Genomic DNA, 19826 nt, shown 5'->3' with positions numbered 1-19826 from the left:
GAAAAATTGCCCATAGGGGACTGAGACTGGTACAGATATGAGAACCTACAATGGAACAATTCATAAATAGGCACTGTTGACTTTAACTACAATCTCTTCGTCAGCTGTTTGTTGCAAAACTATAACTCCCTTCTGACTGTCACCAATCTTTAAGCTTTCTGGACTGCTACCCACTTCTGCCAGAATTATGTTTATAAAAGGCATATCTGAATGGGTTTTCTTCTCACGTACAAATATTACCCACACGCATGCGTCTCTGCCTTCACTTTACCCTGTAGATTATGTTAATTTCCTCGTGTTTTTAAGGTTGAAATACTTCAGCATATCCTTCTGTAACCCATTGTATTCTGCTATTATCTACTCCTCCAGTTTCATTTCCTTTAATTACCTCTCTGAACTTCAGTTTCCTTATGTGTGAAACGGGGCTAGATTTGTGAGAATTAATTTAGACCATTTATATTGATTAACTGTTACCACGTATAAAAACACTCCAAAATTCATTGCTTAAAATGACAATCATTCATTTTTTTCTCTCATGTTTGTGGTTGACTGGGGCACTTCTGTTCCATGTGTCTCTCATCCTCCTTGGACCAACAGGCCAGGCTAAGCATATTCTCATGGTGATGGCAAAGGTGTAAGTAAGCAAGTAGAAATATATGGGGTCTCTGGAGGTCTAGCCTTAAAATTGCCATGTTGTCTCATTCCTCTGGCGAGGACAGTTTGCATGGCCATATTTGAAGTCAATTCTCCTCCCCTTCAGTGAAAACAACTTTGAAATCACATGGGCAGAGTGAAGAGGGAAGAATTGGGGCCAGTAATACAATCTATAACGCCATCTATGTGTCAGGACATCGCACTGTACTTGGCATATAATCTTACAAAAATCTAAGCTCTGTTTCTACAAACTCATTGCTGTCCTTGAACATAGCATTCACTTTCCTATTCCTGCATTTTTATGCAAGATGTTCCATCCACTTGGAGTGTTTCTTTCCCGTTTCTCTGTCTACTGACTCCCTCTATGTAGAGTGAGTCACTGCTTCCTCTGTGCTCCCATTGGTATTACATCCTGTACCAGGATATAAATCATGTTGTTGGTTATCTGCCTCCCTCCATGCTGTCCCATCCTGTTCTGGCTCCTCTGGGACAAGAATTGTATCTTCTTTGTCCTTGTACAATAAATCATTTGTTAGAGTCTTTGGTAGACCATGTGTTATATATTCATTATTGTTAGAAAGTGTAAGCTAAAAATTACAAAGGTAAATCAATACACATTTACACATCATGGTTTTAAGATAAAGCAGAGAAAAGTTAACCTGTTTACAGCACAGTAGTTGGTTTAAAGTCATAATTTAAAAATTATGCGATTACACCTCTTGAAAATAAACCTGCAATTGCCTTCAGGTAATATATTGCGATCAGACCTGCCAGAAGACACACTGGTTTGCACATAAGAAAATCTGTAAGAATCTCAAGGACATTTATGAGAAGCAACAGATGGAAGCTGCCAAAGAAAAGAGTGAAGAGGAGAACAGTAAGTGTATAAAAACCGAGATCATACTGGTAGTGAGAGGGGAGAGGATGGATCAATGATATTAACACAGGACACATAGGAACTGAGGCTTCTCAGGGGACCAAGGAAACTGGAGGTTAACCACCATAAGGATCACAGTTAAATGTATGCCTATTTTGGGCCCCTGGGATAATGTTCAAGAGTGTAGTCAGCCTAGATATCACTAGAAAATGAAAGATAAAATTCTGAGGAATGTTGTTTATTCCACATTCTACTTTCTGATTCATGAGACTGCCCGGGAACAGTGTACTCGTAATGAGTGGTTACTTATATTTTGTTCACAAAGGATTTTGAGGTCTTTGAATAAGAAAATAATTAAATTTCCTCTAATGGCTACCCGAAGATTTTAAGGTTGGAAGCCTTTAAATTTCTTAATTATGAAACTTCAGGTGAAATTACAGAGTAAACTTGAAAATTACAAATTAACTTGCACAGATTAAATGCCTACAAGTGTGATGGCAGTGAATTCCATATTATTTTTCCTCTCCCTCCCTCCTGAAGTGTATGACTCATTTTCATCAGAGGCAGTGAGTTGCTTCAGCAGTGATTCCCACCCATATCGGGGAAGAGAACCACCCACGCCCCAGCATCCCACCCAGAGGATATATCCCACTCTCTGGGGAGTAATAGTTTGAAAAGGTTGCCCAGGTGATTCTGATACTAAGCACATCCATCTCCACCCCTCAAGGGACCATGTCCACGTTACCACCTGGTAGAAAAACACTATTAATGGGAATGGATGATTTGTCCAACACTGAATTCATACAGAATTTGTATAAATACATCATTAAGAGAATAGTCAGGCTCTCTGACTGCTGTGCTTTCTCCTGTTTTCTGGACCAAACTTTTATATCCTTTATGTTGAAGGCGGTGAATAACGGCTGGTCATGTAATAAAGAAGCCGTATGGGAGGATTGCCAGTAGCATGGGAGCTCCTGGTTGTCAGACATCAGCATGTATCACACACTGTTCTGCACCTTTAGTCTCCACAAATGCAGGATAGGCGTTCTTATGCCCCACTTTACGAATAAGGAAACAGCCTTGTACAGGCAGTTACCCTAACGAACGACGTCAAGCTAATTCATGGCAAAGCTGTATTTGAACGTGGGTTTTGCCAGTCAGCCATCCTGATTTCAAGGCCCGAGTTCAGTGCCAGTTCTGTTGTTCTCCTGGCTGGCAACTATGAGCAAGTTAACAAACCCCTCTCTTCTCAGTTTCCCCGTTTGTGAAAGAATGATAGGAAGGATCAGAGAGAGAATACGAGGCAGGCCTCAGGGTTGTTGCGCAGATGGAATGATCTAAGACACATAAAGCCCTTAGAAGAGTGTCCGGCACACAGTAGGAACAAAGTGACTGCTGTCTTTTTCCTTTTTATCAGATGGCCAACTTGCTGTCCATCCTCATTGTGTTAATGAGGAGCAGCCGGAGGCTGAAAGGGGACTCCCCCCGGAGGACTGCCCCGCGGAAGAGTCTGTGGAAGGGGGGAAGGAATCTCTGCAGAGGGACGCTGGGCTGCAAGGCTCAGGGGATACTCCTGCAGGTCGGCAGGTATCCGAGGAGTAAGCGCCAGGGCCAGGTGCCAGCGCGGACAGTGCTCACCCTGGGAGGTAGCTGGAGAACTCACGTGGCTGTGTCCTTGCCTGCATACCTGCATGGCACGGTGACAGGATCCCACATTTCATGGAATACGGGCTTTCCAGCAGCGCTCTGTCTGCCATGCCCTGATTTCCCACTGATTCTGTTCTATAATTGGACAGATATTCCTAGAGAGAAAAATTTTTTTTCAAAATATAGGAGAAACATTTCTATTCCCTTTCTGAGGTAGGCTTCCCCGCCATTGTTCTCAAAGGAAAATAAATCCCCTTTTAAAGAAGAAATATAGTCTCTAGGGAACAAATAGGCAAGCAGAACAGTTGTAGGAGAGAGGAGATTTTCAGGAAGGAAAAATTTTATAGCCCTAGAGATGGGTAGTCAAAAGAATCATAACTTATATATAAATAAAATGCATATAAATAGCATTTACAATAGTGAAGTTCTACTTATTAAGGTGCTATGAAATGAAGAAAAGCTACATGTTAAAGGATCTAATTGTTGTTTTCTTATAGACTTAATCCTAAGCAGTCTGAACTTTATATAGGTCCTGCAGTGACGTTTTATCTATAGTATTTGTACCTTCAGAAATGTCAGATCCCCCAGGAAGAACTAAGGCATAGCCACAGTTATCTCAGCATGTACATTAAAAAAGATGTTTGATGAAATTGTCAATTAAACAGAGGCTAAATATACTGTGTCCACAATTATTATAAAACCAACTTATGTGCCAATTTCCACTTGAAAGGCTCTTACCTTCCTGTAAGCTTTTCATGTGGAGCTTCCTGTCCACAAACTGATTTATAACTGTCATTTATAGACTGTCCTGGCATCAGTTTTTAGTGTCTGAGTATTTAAATAGAGCTAAAGTATGAGATCTGAAGATACTGCTGTGTTTCAAAGTTCCTTGTGCTGATTGTAAAATAAATTGTGCCTACTAATAGAGCCAACTCACATCTCGTTTCATAGTTTTTTGCTGTCAGGGGCTGGCAAATATTTAAGAAATATTAGGGAACTTAAAACATTTTAGGAAACTTAGCAAATACTGGAGAACACAGTAATCATTATTTTAATATTTACAATTGCAAATCAAAATGGCTAGAGTTCTCACCTCGCTTCACTGATCAGATTCTCCTGTCTTGCTGCTTTTCCTCTTCCTCACACTCACTCACTTTTCTCCCAGTCCCAACACATGCATCTTCCGCACACCCTGTACCGTGCTGCTCTAGGAAGACTTAATGTGAGTAAATCACTGTTGAGGGTTAAGTGAGTAGGAATTCTGCAGGCAGATTTTACCTGAACTTGTCAATCATGACAAGCCTCCCTTCAGTCATTAAGGTACCTTAAGCTACACAGTGATAAACATTTATCTTTGACCAGAAAAATGGTCCTCCCAGGCCTTCCTCTTCCACAAGTTTGTTCTTTAACCTGAATTCCCTGATTTTTGTAGTTTTGACTACATTGTACACTCTTAAGGTTTACCATCAGTGTAGTTTCTCTGCAGTCAAAAGATAATAAAAGAGCTCTAAAGACAAGCCATTATTTTACAGGATGTGGTAGATAATCCCTAGGCTCTTAAAAAGATGACTAATTTTAGTCATCCATCGTGTATATGAGTTTACTTGAGTTTTAACATCATTGGATATTAAACTTAATAGAAATTCTCAAAGTAGATATTCTTGCAGTGTTTCTATCTTCTCAGGATCATCTCCCCGGCTTCTGAAGCAAATCAGTCCCCTGCTTGAGCAGGAGCTAGATGTCTTCCAATTCTTATGGTTTCCAACCAGGCCAATCAGAGTACTTTTTAGAAACTTTACATTCCTGAAGCCAGAGAGTGAGGATTTTTGTTTGTTTCTCCCTTGGGACAGTTTTAAATTACAGGGATACAGTTCCAGAGCTGCTGGAGCTGACATGTAGAGGTACCTGAGAGAATGCAGGCACTGAGCAGATACAGAAAAGAGAGGGACTGAAGGAGGGAAGTGTTAGATCCATGGGGCTCTGACACAGTCTGCACTGGGTTTGTGGGGTTTGGTTACATGAGCATATTTCTCATTTGGCTTTCTATAATTCAGAAACAGAATTATTAATACATCTTGTGACAACTAGAAAACAAATGGATCAAATTTAAAGAGTTAAATATATATAGATATAACTAAAAGGAGAATGAAGGCACATAAATTAAAATCATTGAGATTTATATGCTCTTAGGAAAAGTACAAAGGCAGGTCAAGTTTTGGATTAGATTATAGTTATTTTGGTTGGAAAAGAAGCTATCAGTATCAGGTGTTTTCACATCTCTTTACTGATGTTTATTTTGGAAAAACTCGTATTTGCTTAAAATTGTATAGAGATTAATGCATGTTTATGTAAACTGAGATAATGCATCATTTGCATAGACGAAAAGCAAGATCTTAGTTTAGTAAAAAGCAAATTTCTTCTTTAGCAGTTAAACAGGAGATTCCCCTCCCTCCGCCAAAAGATGGCTCTAGCCTAGTTTCTATGTCCTTTAAGGACAAAATTCTAGTTTTATAAATCAATAAAGGTATCTTTTTAAATAGTGATCTTAATTAGTCAGGAATAAATCAGGTGGCTACGTAATTGATCAATTATTCAGGGCAAGGCAGGTAGCTAGTTCATAAACTCACATAAAACTACTTAATTCCAGGATGATTCCAAATGGGTAAGATTTAAATGTGAAAAAAAATTATCAATTCCAGAAGAAACCATGAAAAAATTCTTAATGACTTTGGCGTAAAGAAGGCCTTCCTAAAATGTGACACTAGACTCAGAAGCCACAAAAGGAAACAAATTCAGTTACGTTAAAAAAAAAAAAAACTGAACACTTTTGCTTCTAGGAAGTTGGAGTAGACGTACTTTTCCTTACTCCTAGATATTACATATAAAACAAACAGAAGAGGACACATTGGCTTGGCCCCTCAGGATCGAGGCAGTGACACTGGCTTTTTTCCTCTGGGTTTTCTTTTTGCCTCGTCTGTTGCAGATTTGAGGTGGAAGAAGCCAGCAACATGGAAACGCCAACTACAGACAATAAGCTTCAGCCAACAAATGCCTGCTCTGTGAATTTTGGACTCAAAACTGAAATATCAAATCATACCTGAATTTCAAGTCTGCACCAGCCTGCCCTACAAATTTTGGATTTGCCATCCCCCAGAATGTCATGAGGCAATTCCTTAAAATAAATTGCTTTCTCTATATATGCGTGTACCCAATTGATTCTGTTTCTCTGAAGAACCCTAATAATAATAACATAATAATAATAGTGTCCTAGTTTGAGCTGCTAAAACAAATTACCGTAGATTAGGGTGATTTAAACAGAAAACATTTATTTCTCACAGTTCTGGAGGCTGGAAGTTCGAGATCTGGGTGCCAGTGTGGTCAGGTTCTTGGTGAGTGTCCTCTTCCTGGTTTACAGAGGGCTGCCTTGCTGTGTTCATATGTCAGAAAAGGCGGGCTAGCTCTCTGGCCTCTTAAAAGCATGCTAATCTCATTCATGAGGCTCTGCCCACATGACCTGATTACCTCCCAAAGGCCTTACCTCCAAGGACCATCACATTAGGAGTTAAATTTCAACATATAAATTTTGAGGGGACACAAACATTTGTTCTGTGATGCTAGGTATGGTTCCTAAGGGGCACAGCTGCTCTTGAACAATGTGGGGGTTAGGGGTGTCCACCCTCCTCGATATCCAAGTATAACCTCCCTCGGTCCTCCATATTCTTAGTCTCACATCTGTGGATTCAGCCAGCTGTGGAGTGTGTAGTACTGTGCTACGTATTTATTGAAACAAATCTGCATGTAAGTGGACTCGAGTAGCTCAAACCCACGTTATTCAAGGATCAACTGTAATAGCTGACATGTATTGAGCACTTACTTTGAGAAAGCCATTCTACCTAACACATTACATACATGATCTAACTTAATCCTTGAGACTCCATGAAGTAACTATTATTATTATTTTAAATAAGAGGAAATGAAAGCCTAGAGATTAACTAACTTGTTCAAGTAACATAACTGGTAAGTGGAAGAGCTAAGCTAGACGTGTCTGATTCCAGAGCCCCTCCACAAGTCTAGGCATCAGTGTTTTCTGTTTCCTACCTATAGGATCGCCTGATGGATCCTGAAATAAACATGCTTTCACTTGAGCCTGCTTGAATGGGTCTCTGTTGTTTAAAACAAAGAACTTAATTAAAAACACCCTCTCCATTGTGTGTTCCATTTTGGTAGAGTTTTAGATTATTTAAGTCAGGATCACGTCTTCTGTTTTGTGCTTTTCTCCAAATGGCATTTAATATAACGTTTTCCAATCATGGCCACTAGTAGCCCTTCTTTCTTGAACAAAAAGTACCCAGTATTGAGGAGTGCATTTTAAAGCAAATCTTTTTCTTCATACAAATGAGATCTATTCCCATTAGTTCTCAAAAAGGAGATTTGTTAGTCATATTTTCACAATTGGAATACAGTTTTCATCCTTTTCAGGGATTGTGAGATCAAAAATAAAATGTCAGACTACACATTCTTTTACTGTTTGTTTAGTGGTTAACCTGGAGATGACAATATCCCATCCTCAACTTACTGTAGTCTAATTAAAAATTAATACTGCTTATGCACTCTATGAGCCATCTTAAATCTGAGCCACACTTCACCGTTTCCATCGTGAAATGGGTTGTTGCTACGCATGTTTGGCGGGTCTGATAGTACCCAGTTCATGATGAGTTCAGTTCCTTTCTAGAATGGATGCAGTAGCATACCTAGAACTGCTGTTTGACCAGTGACTAGCTCGCTGCTGCTGATGCCATGACCCTTGAAGACTGCACTGTGACACCTCTCAGCTTGCCAGAGGCTTCACAAGGCATCCTTACTTACAACAAATACTTCTAGCACCATGGATTAGGCTGGATTATTGTATTACTTAGCTATTACTATGGAGCAAATGACCCCAGAATCTATCAGCTTGAAGCATCAATAAGCATTATCTCATACAGCTTCTGCAGGCCAGAAATAGAAGCAACTTAATGGGGTGGTTCTGGCTTGGGGTTTCTCAGGAGGGTGCCGTGAAGCTTTCAGCCAGGGCTGCAGTCATCTGAGGCTTAAACTGAGTCTGGAAGATCTGCTTGCAAGATGATTAATTGAGTCTGGAGGATGGTTTACAGCTCCCATGGCTGTTGGCAGAGGGCTTCATTTCTTCCTTGCTTCTGGAAGTAGGCCTCAGTTCCTCACCACATGGATGTCTCCAGAGGACAGCATAAGTGTCCTCATGACATGGCAGCTGGCTTCCTGCAGAATAAGTGGTGAGCAGAGAGACGGGAACATTTCGATTCTTTCTACGACCTAATCTTGGAAGCAACATGCCATCATTTTTCCTTAAGATCAGCCACTCACCCACATCAATACCAGACGTGTTCTTTTCTTCAACTGCAACTTTCTGCCAGGGACCATACCGGACTTTGCAGCTTCTGGCTGTGCACAGAACTGTAGGTGCCCACCGGGGAAGGAGCACAGATTCTCAGTGACAGCTCACTACTCCCTCTAGGGTTTTCATCTCTTGCTTGTTTTTATTTCAGCCCCACTTCTCTGGTGTGCCTGGGGTACAGTGTGATAGTGTCTAGGCACCATCAGAGAAGGGGAAATGTCACTCTGCTTTTTAGAAGCTTTTGACCTAGCGCTTCAGCTTAGCTAGAGAAGATCAGCAATGCGTTTTAAGTTACCTTACATGTCCGGTTCTGTGTCTCAGCACCTGGCAACTGTGGAAAGCTTTTCTGTTTTCCCTTCCCCCAGCAGAGTCAGAGTAGGCCAACCACAGATCATAAGCCCACACCCAGAACTGGCATATGCCTCCCAAGGTGAGCGTGAAAGTCATGTGATGTGGTGTAGTCATACGATGGAATACTGTACAGCAATGAGAACAACAGAATTATTGCTGTTAGCAACAACACGGTCAATATTACGATTTTACAGAATTTTACGATTTTACAAATGTTGAGTTGAAGAAGCCAGAAAAAGTAATTCAGCTTCTATGATTCCATTTGTATGCCTTTCAGAAACAGACACAATTATTATATGGTTTAGAAAGCAGGAGGATGGGTAGATAGTAACAGGTCATTGACTGGTAACAGGAATGAGGAGGTTTTTAGTTTTTAGAGTGCTGGTCATGTTCTGTTTCTTGCTCTAGGATGCCAGTGACATGAACATGTTCATTTTTTGAAAATTTGTCGAGCAAAACACGATTTGTGTACATTTCTGCATACGTTTTACTTCAAAAGAAACTTAAGATAAAATGTAGGAATTATTTTTCTTTGGTGTTTCTGTTTACATTCAAATGTTTCAAATAACATCATAATAAATACATAATATGCTAATCACAGAAAAGTTTAATATATAACTGAAACTACTAGGATTTCTAGAAACCCCAGGGGTTATCTCAGTGTAACTGTGAGCATTTGGGCAGGTTCTGTGTCTTTCTCTTCAAGGTATTTTTCCTCTCGTGTTGGAACCGTGTCCCAGTTCAGAAAGGTAATAGCCATTGCCGATCGCTTCACGGACCTTACAAAAACAGCATCCTCTGGGTCATCAAACACAGTTCTGCAAAAATGGCAATTATGTCAGAAAAAAAATCAATTAGACCAAAGTGAATGATTAATTTAAATGAATCAGTGCCATATTTTTCTGTTATTTGTAGTGTAGTACCACTGACAAATGACTTTCAGGACAAGTAACACTATTTTTAAGTATATATTGTTTGTTTTTAAAATCGAGTGAATATATTTGGGATCAGCTATAATAGGTCTCATATTCATGCATTCATGTTTCAAATCAGTGGTTAAATGAAATGATTAAAATGTTTATGTAGCTATCATATGCATATTAGTATCTTATATACATTTTATTGGAAAGTTATAATTTCTCAACATTATGCTATAATTTGTAAAAGTGCCTGGAGATAATATTTTTCAAGACTGAATCCAAAGAAGAAAATTCCTAAGTGCAAAATTAGAAAAGAATGATGATTTTTAAATTCATCAATATTCATAAATTTAAGATGTTTTTCATAGTTTTATGAATTATTTCTTTTGAAAATGTAAATTTCAGTGAATATAAAATGTTAATAGTTGCTCTCACAACATATTTAGGGAACAGTAAACAAAGAAGTAAAGACATTCATTTATAATATCAGGTAATTCTTAAGTTTTACTTTTTTTATGCTTACTTTTAAGATTTTGTGTTTTTCTTTTTTAACTTTTTTATCTAACTTCTCCCTCCACCTCACCCCACCTCTTCATTTAATTTAGGTTATAATAATAATATTAGAAAATCTAAATATGTCAAATATGAATACATAGTTTGAACTTATTTATCATAGGAAGACATGGCGATTTTTCCATCTATTGAAGAGTTAGTCATTTTTTTAACCCATTAAAATCCATTTTGGGAAAGGGGAATTATCTAGGGAATCAACACAATTATGAAATAATCTGATAATAAAAGTAAAGTTTAAAAATCACTTACTTGTCTACATTATTCGCAAATGCAAAGTCTAAAAAAAAAATTCTAAATTAGTATTTTTCAAGTGTTTATTAGCATTTAAAAAAAATAAAATAATGCTATAAACGAAAAAGTCCAGGGTATAGCTCTCTGGTTTTTGAGCAGTCATTTAGATAAATAGTTCAATCCGTCAAAATTGCTGTGATACCTAACCCCAAACTGAAATTTTCTCTCAGATATGGTGCCTTAGGTGTGTCTAAGGTTTTGAGGCAAATTCTTTAATACAATACATGTCTCAGAACTCTGAGAACAAAGTGCTCAATCAATTTAGTTACCAGTGGAATCCAAGTGGAAATTTTATAAGTAAGATACTCAGTCTCATTGGCGGAAATGGATCCTTTTTCTTTTTTCAAATACGCACATACATCTGTAAGTGGACTAAAAGACCAAATGAGGAAAAAATATTTAGGGCAGTTTAAACCACTTGGATTCTTGGCATTAACTTCAAAGAAATAGAATAAACAAATCCTAGATCACAAGAATCTACATCTTCCCTAGCTTTGGAGCTCAAAGCTTGGATTTCTTATGGTATCTTCTAGAGACTGTCATTGCTTTGTTTATCCCTCTCCAGGAGGCCCAGTGCCAGGCTAGTGATGGAATGTACCGGCACCTGTTGGGCCACCAAAGCCCACAGTCTGAGCTCTTGCCAACCCACAGGCAGCAGGGAGCACACAGCGTCTGCCTTAGGAGATGGGTTCACGGCATCGGTCCCTTCACAAGCAGCTGACCCAAGTCCTCCTTGTCTTCTGATCTCCCCAGACTCTTCCTACATTTTTAATTACAAAAAGCTCACATTTTGCTTACGATGAATATAAACAAGAAAATAGTAAAAAGTGAAATCTCCATTACTCTGCATTGTTACTCCACAATGTATTTTTTCGTACTCAAAATATATCATGGAATGATTCTATAATCCAGTAGTTCGTATTGCACGCATGTGCCGTAAGTTAACATTCTATGAGTGACCATTTAGGTTTTCTATCTTTTCTATTACAAAAAAGATTTCAGTTAGCACTTTATACATATATCTTTGTTCGTGTGTACAAATACTTCTGTAGGAGAGAAATTTCAAATTTAATTGCTCTGTTGAATGGGTTGCACATTTTATATGTGGGTGGATACTGTCATATTGCCATATGACCTTTCAAGAAAGTTGAACCAGTTTACACTGCCACCAATTACGTATGAGTTGTTCTCTTTTCTCCCCTCAACTTCACCAACCTTTTCCGTGTTTGCCTATGTGCAGGATGAAAATTGTATCTTATTGTATTAATTTGCACTTACTTGCTCACTAGTGAGGCTGATTGTTAGACATCACATTCATTTCCTTCTATAAATGTCCATATCTTTTGTCACTAGTTTTCAAATTGATTTATAGAAGTCCTTTGAGATAATGGGCATTAACTTTTGCCTATTATATGTGTTGCAAATATTTCTTCCAACTGTGTCTTTTAATTTTGTCCCTGGAATTTGAAGAAACTTCAAGTTGTCCTTGCTTCTCAATCTATTTGGAATACAGTTGATTTCTTTCTCAATTTAGGGTTAATAGTAAAATCAAAATGTGATATTAAAATTCCTTTATAAATACTTTCAAGTATAGTTTATTTCCAGTAAAAGAATTTAGAGTCTTTAATGTAAGGACAAATATAGAAACTATAAAACTATAAAGTACAAGTTTTAAAAACTTACATAGTGGGTTTTAGTAATTTCATTACAAATGTTTGGTTTGTAGAAAATGAGGAGATTGATTAGGGGAGGGTTATAGTCAACCTTTGAATTAAGGGTGCGAATTAAGAAGAAAAAATGTTAAGTGCAATTAAATACTTTCCCTATCCTCTAATTTTGTTTTTGGAGTTTTGATATGAAAGAAATGTAAAACACTAAAGGTAGTAATCTGTTATCCTCCTCACACCTGAAAAAATACTGTAGCCATGAAAAACAGATGGGGTGGCCTTATATTGCTTGTTGCTGGGTGTTATCAGCTATTTTTAAGTGGAGATTTTCTATCCAGAGATTTCCTTTCCTACCACAGCATGGCTTACCCCCACTAATCCAGTAACATTCAGTTTGAGCATCAGCTTTTACATGAACTAAGAGAAAAACTAAGGAAGTGGCTGACCAATAGAATGGTTCAGCTTATCATGCAGTTGATATATGTCAGATCAGGTGTTGCAGTGGTTTGCATATTAACTATCGTAACAGTGAAAGGAAGATATTACCCCCTTTTAAAAATCAGAAAGCTGAAGCAAATTCATGTCCAAAATAAAACCTGTAATTACTAACAGAGCTGGTGTTCAAATCCAGGAGAATCTGATTCTAAAGCTTGTGTTCTTGCCTCTGCACTGGTTGTTCTCTAGCAGGAGTATGCATCACAATTACCTGAAAGGCTTGTTAAAACATAGCTTCCTGGGTCCACCCTGAGTTTCTAATTTAGTGGGTGTTGTTTGGGGCAAGAATGTGCACCTGTAGCATATTACTAAGTGCTGCTGCTGCTGCTTGCTGCTGATGATTTGGGGACCACACTTTGATAGCCACTGCTCTACACTACAGCCTTCTGCATCCAGAACATGTCCTCTGGGCATTACTTCTATTCTATGGGACGTATAGAGGATAAAGGGACACACTGAATTATACTTTGTGGAAACAGTCATACAAATTGAGGATTCTATAATGTAACTGGCCTGGTTTCTTCAAAAAGTCATGGAAAAAATTTGAGACTATTTTAAATTAAGAGACTAATCTGCCACAACAACCAAATGTAATTGTGAACCTTGACTGGATTCTGGTTTGAAAAAGCAGCTGTATATACATCTTGCACCAACTAGGAAAAAAGTTGTCTTTCCTAGGTGTGATAATGGCATTGTGGCTCTATAGGAGCATGTCCTTATTTTTAAATTCACAAACTAAATTATTTAGGAGGGAAATGTCACGATGTTTGCTACTTTTGCTCATTCTTGAGTAATAATTTAGCTGGTTGCAGAATTCTTGGTTGACTATTTCTTTTCCTTAGCAATTTAAAAGTGTTAGATCACTGTCTTTTGATTTGCATAATTGCAGTTGGGGAGTATGTTGTAAGTCTATAAATTATTCTTTTGTAGGTAATCTACATTTTCTCTCTGTCTTAACATCTTTTTGCCTTTGGTGGATATTTGTTGTTGTTATATGTCTTTGGGTTAATTTTGTCTGGCGAATCAAGGGATTTATATCATTTATCAAATTTGGAAAATTCCCAACCATTAGCACTTCAAACATTACCTTCTGTCCAATTTCTCTGTTTTCCTCCCTCTTGATTACAAAATTTATTACTAAATATATGTAAGAAGTAAACATTACTTCCAAAAGTCTCCTTGTCTCAACAGCTAATTAATATCTTCTACTTCTTTATGTTGCATTCTGAGTAATTTCTTCAAAACTATTTTCCAATTTAATATTTTCCCCTTCATTTCTAGAAAATATATTTGGCTATTTTTCAAATGTATGTTGTCTCTTTGGCAAAATGTCATGAGGAAAAGGCTTTTGTCTTTGCACCATTGCCCCCCCCCCCCCGTGATACCTAATGGTACAACAGCCACCTTACAACCATAACACATTCAGAATAGCACAACAAAAGATAGATGTTTTCTCAAACACTGAAAAGATCGTTGAACTTTACACTAGCCTTGGACACTCTGTACTCTTTGTTGTGTGAGAAAAGTAAATTTCTATTTGCTCAAGTCACTGTAGTTGGATTTCTGTTACATACAAGAAATTAAATTCCAACTAATGAAACGTTACTGAAGATATTCAGGTTATACTCGCATGTGATCACCGTGTATGAGAGTAAAACCAAATAACAGTGCTTATTTCTGAGTGAAGGAATTGCAGATGATTTCTACTCTTAATATTTTTCTATATTATCAAAAACTTATAGCATTAATTGGTGAAATTGTCCAGGGTCAGTGGTAATAATAACAATTGTAGCTTATTCACTGAGCCCTTTCTGCTGTGCTAGATACTGGGGTAAGGACTTCAGTGTCTTACTCTCATTGTTATCACATTACTTTAATTTAATATATGCAAATGAAGAGGAAAGTTGCATATTTAATTAGGCTGATAAAATTAGAAAATATTTATTTCATTGTATAAGTACTTAGCTTATGGTAAATCGAAGTTATAACCAAGTTAACCAAAAGTTTGAGGAGTTTTAATTTCATTTTTTCCTTTTTTCAAAATACCTGAAGGTACTCTCTGGGCTGGTTTTTGCTTGAATGGTGATCTTGGATCCCATGAGGCATCTACTTTTCCTCTGAATGCTATTGATTGAACAATATGAGCCTTTTTATGGTTAAAAATCGTAATCATTGATCTTCTTTCTTTTTCTGTAACTTCTGATAAATGCAAAAAGTTATGTTATTACATAACATTATAAATAAATATGCAGTGATTCAAAATAGAATTACTTTAAAAAATGAATTTATCCTATGTTGTATGTGAACATCCTGTCAAAATTAATTTGTAAAAAGGCTACCAAGTTATTTCAGTAGTCTTACAGGTGTTCAATATATGTCCCTCATGTCACAAGGTACAAATCAATCCTGTCACATCCCAGACATTCTGACACATCACCATGGATGATTGAAATTGCAGCTGTGCTACCTCCCTTCTTTTCCTCAAGGCCATGAGGAAGAAGAGGAATAAACAAAAGGTTTTAATATATCCTCATTAAGATGTTACTCAGTTATAAATTATTAAGAATGTTCAAGTCTGTAGAGAGCTAAGTAGATAGGTAATAAAGAATTTCTGGGTAAAAAAAAACTCAAAAAATGTAAAATGTAATGCACTAAGGTTGATTTTTCTTTGTGGCTTATATAAGTCAGACATACTAGTTTATTTACAGTTTCTAAAGATGTATCATGAAGTTATTATTGATTATATATTTTAGTATCTATATACATACATATTTACAGAATTTCAAAGAGTATGACTTTTAGAACTTAAATAGGCCTTAAGAGATTTAGTCCAATTGTCTCAATTTTGAAATGAGAAACTAAGGGTGCCAGGGAGGCAGTGACTTGGCATTTAACACGTTACTGTCAAAAACTAGAATCAGAAGGAGACCTGTGCTCACGCTCAGTTAGATGGCCTTTTCTATCAAGTGGTCAACAGACATGAATTCCTAAAACAGAGCAAATTTCAAACAGCAAATATTTCAAAAATAAATAATTGAAAATTTTTCATTTACAAAGACAATTATTTTCAAAGATTATCAGTATTTTAAGCCACTGAGTTATAAGACTGACTCTCCAATATTTCTCTGCAAGAAGAGATTTTCTTACGATTTCGGTCCAGCAGCTCTACTCCTGGAAGGTGGTAGATTATATATAAACGGTACAGGTTATATTGGCATAAAGGGTTTTGGAAGAGAGCTGCAAAGAAAGAATCCAAATTAAGATGTCAGATTTTGAAATCGCTTACATTTATCACTTGATAAAATATGAGAAATTGAAAGATTAATGTACAACAAAACAGTATGTACAGCTCAGCTTCACAGATCAATGGTTACAACCAAACCCTTACTTATTCATTGCAGGACTTACTTTTTCTATCTGTTAAACTCATTCATCCAGCAAATATTTTCAGAGTGCTTACTATCTACTAGAAACTGTGCTAGGTGCTGAGCACATATCTTTGACCCAAATCTGCCACAAATGAGGAAATTTTTAACATGTCCATAAATTAATCAGTAAAGGAAGAACTCGATATCAGCTTTCAAGGGTTCCTGATGCTGCTTTTTATGAAAGTATTTGTTCATTTGGATCTCTTCTTCCAGTCACAAAGGTCGCATGGGTGTCTGTGTGGAGATGGGCAGAGATGTGGTACACTGTTCTATTATAGTTTTCTTGTCGGCTTCACACCGTTGCACCTAGTTCGGAACATATAAATGCCAGTAGCAACCTCAGGTCTCAGCAGGAGCAGAGGTGAACAGTTGCGGGTTTTGCATCTCATCTGCCTCTGGACAGGCACAGGGGACTTGGATTTCCTTGTGCGCAGGTGCTGGGACACCTAATGAACCATGCTCGCTAATACAGTGGCTGGAGGTGGGCAACATGCTGATGCGGAAGGGCCCCTGGCACTTCTGACATGACGTCCATTAGGCATCAGCATGTAGGTACTTTTTTAAAAATCTTCAGCTAGAAGTATTTTATTTCCATGTAAAAGGTATTTTTCCTATTCTTCTTTAGATAATAGTAAATAGGGTTATTTCAATACAATGTGAAATAAAACTTTTATAATTTGCACTTGGATATCTTTAGCTATTGGATTCTGCCTACATGGAATTTCTAGAAGATACTAGAAGATACATCGAGTGCGGCAAACCACTAGATGGCAGTAGCAGAAAGCTCCAGCTATTTGACAACTACCACTCGACAAAATGAGGCTCATTTAACAAACATTTAAATTTAGGAGTACTGCTGTAGCATTTGACTAGTTATAAAACACAAAGAGGTAGATAAAAGCATAAAAGTATTAAGCATTAGAAACCCAGAAAAAACTGGGTTTATATTTATATTTATAAAGAAGAGTTTGCAACATAAAGAACCCCGGGGGCCGGGGGCATGCTTGAAAGACAACAAACTGTTTAGATAAAAACTGACGAAGTTAATCAGCTGAATGCTTTCTCTGCAGGTAATAAAACATTCTGATATTTGTTGTATAAACACAAACTTTTCTGGCTAATAAAATTGTTATATATAGCTATTCCCTGTGGAAAACATGAGCTTTAGAGGGACTTAAAGCAGGCAATGGAAGACACCTGGTGCATAATAAACAAAAGTTACAAGAGGAAAGACATAAAAGAAAATATAGAGCCAGGGGCAACAGGAAAATTTAAAAGAAAGGAAATATGTGTGTATAGGAGGAAATGAGAGGAAAAATGAAATGGATATTTTTCAATATTTCTTAAGTGACAAAACTGGTTTGAATTTCAATCTTAAAAGAGAAGGAATTTAAAGTAACAAATAATTATAACTACAGGACAGGGAACAGAACAGATGTATATTAAACCAGTCATAAGGACAGATTTTAAAAGATCCACAAGGATCACGCATTGTAGTTTGAGCCAGAAAAAGAAGAAAAAAGGTCACCCTTCAAGGATAAAAAAGCGAAACAATTGTTTTTAATGAGAGTTTAGGAGGGAGAAAAATTCACAAATGCTTGAGTGCAGAAGTCTGTTCTGTGGTTACTGTCTTGGAGAATAACATCTGACACTTCATAACCCTATCCTACATTATAGCTGCTGGGAGTAGAGTCTGCCTTTGCATATGATGTTAAGGGAAAATGTACCAACATCTTTCAAGGAGGTTTACTTTTGATACCCTTCATGTTCTCTTTTCCCTCTAAGAACATTACTATTTAATTTCTTTTCTTGGTTTTCCTTCCTAGTGCTTAAATAACTATGTAAATTTTTAAAACTTCTGGCTTCAGGTAAATCACCAAATTTACTACTATTACATTACTTATTAAAATGGTGTCATAATACTAAAAACTCCATGTGCTTATTGTGGTTCAACATTCACCTCATCGTAAAGTAAAATCTAAGTGACAGCAAGTCAGAAAACTGGGCTATTAAGCCCAGTCTCTGAATAAATTAACTTAAAAAAATAAATAGAATTAAATAATTTTAAAAGCATTTCATTTTTATTATTCTTCACTTTTTTTCTTACTCAAATTTTAGAAGGAAGCAGTCTTACTTTTAATTCTCTTTTTTCCCCTCAATACTATTAAGCATTTAACATTTTGGATTTATGAGTTTTGGACTGATGCTACTAAAATTACCATAAATAAAGTTTCTAAGATATGATATTGGTTTCCTGTGTCTGAAAGTTCTGAAAGCCTGCTATGATGTATGGGTACATTCCTTTAGAAACTATGAAGTGAAATTGCTTACACTTTCACTTTCAATAGGTTAATACTATTTAATCCACCTTCCCTCTAGGCTACTTATAGAGTACACCTCAGTGGCGCCAGCACTGTCTTGCTTATCTTAATTTGGGATTCTGAGTCTAAGCAATTTACATCTACCCAATAATATATCAAAATGTTTCTACTACCTTACTGCACAAGCTTGAGTTACATGAGTCACATGTGTGAAGATGCTACTTACTGAAACAGAAGAGGGAAAAAAAAGTCATTAAATAATTGGCTCGTTAATTTTTTTTAACTTTTAAAGCAAAATTTAAAAATCACTATTTAAGTGAACTTGAATATTTTTTAGAACACCTTTGAAGAAAGCTAATGTAATTAATAATGTACCAACATATCCATTTTAATAGATGGGGAAATGATATAGAGAAGTTAAAAGCAGTTCCATCCATGCCCATACAGAACAGCCTGTGGAAGGAAGCTCAGCTTTCAACAATCAGACGGAGGTTCTGGCTCAAGGTTACTCAGTAAGGTCAGCATCTCCATTGTTACCATCTCATTTTAACTAAAGTCTCTGGGCCACAGCATACCACACGATTATACTGAATATGGAAATGATCCCTGATTTTTAAAAGGCAAACTTGGACTAAAGCAAAGGTTAAGAGAGTGAGAGATGCTGTTTCAGAACAAACAGCAGTGAAAGACCCAGTTGGCTCTTTTTATTGAGTGGACTGTTCTATTGTACTGTTTGGGAGGAGTGGTCCTACCTTGACGGGCATGTCAGGGTAAAGAGTCTCAAATGAAGAGACCATTGAAACCACAGTCCTATGCTGACTTCTCAGCATCCCTCTTCACTCCCTGGCTGCTTGCCATCAGCAGTGGACTGCAGCCAAATGAGGAAGGGCAGGACATGCCTAAGAGCAGCATGTGTAAAAAAAAGGAGACCTTCTCTTTGATGGGGCACTTCCTGTCTCCAATGGTGAGTCCTTAAATCTCTGCTAGGAAACAAGTCTTAACAATTATGGAATGTAGGAGTTCAAGTATCCTTTCCAGTAGTGGGGCTTAATGAAACAGAGAAAATTTGAGAGAAATGAGGAGACTACAGATTTAGGAACGGGAGAATGGGTTAAGCACTCTGTTGCTGCTGGTGGTGGTGGTATTTCTCCGTGCTGGGAAAAAGGCAGGGAGATTGAAGGTTAGTGAA

At 37.2% G+C, this 19826-nt stretch overlaps 2 protein-coding genes across 4 annotated transcripts in view; one reads left to right on the top strand and one right to left on the bottom strand.

Annotated features, from left to right (window-relative positions):
• The window catches only part of ANKMY2 (ankyrin repeat and MYND domain containing 2), a 36272-nt gene extending 29939 nt beyond the window's left edge, over nt 1-6333 (top strand). For 2 of the 3 annotated variants that reach the window (XM_057730475.1, XM_057730477.1), the window contains exons 9-10: nt 1402-1531; nt 2949-4114. In XM_057730475.1, coding sequence (XP_057586458.1) covers nt 1402-1531; nt 2949-3133 — 315 coding nt within the window. In that variant the 3' untranslated portion in view covers nt 3134-4114. Of the gene's footprint in view, nt 1-1401; nt 1532-2948; nt 4115-6161 lie in introns of those variants that run through there. The other variant, XM_057730476.1, reaches the window with a different exon arrangement.
• A 3198-nt stretch (nt 6334-9531) lies between these two features.
• Nucleotides 9532-19826, bottom strand: part of LRRC72 (leucine rich repeat containing 72) — a 40172-nt gene continuing 29877 nt past the window's right edge. The window contains exons 6-9 of the mRNA XM_057733713.1: nt 16036-16125; nt 14935-15087; nt 10685-10712; nt 9532-9760 (exon numbers count right to left, since the gene is read on the bottom strand). Coding sequence (XP_057589696.1) covers nt 9595-9760; nt 10685-10712; nt 14935-15087; nt 16036-16125 — 437 coding nt within the window. The 3' untranslated portion in view covers nt 9532-9594. The remainder of the gene's footprint in view (nt 9761-10684; nt 10713-14934; nt 15088-16035; nt 16126-19826) is intronic.

Source organism: Hippopotamus amphibius, chromosome 4 (genome assembly GCF_030028045.1).
Source record: "Hippopotamus amphibius kiboko isolate mHipAmp2 chromosome 4, mHipAmp2.hap2, whole genome shotgun sequence".
Lineage (NCBI taxonomy): Eukaryota > Metazoa > Chordata > Mammalia > Artiodactyla > Hippopotamidae > Hippopotamus > Hippopotamus amphibius.
Note: the sequence above shows the minus strand (reverse complement) of the source record. Positions and strands in the feature narration are given on the sequence as shown.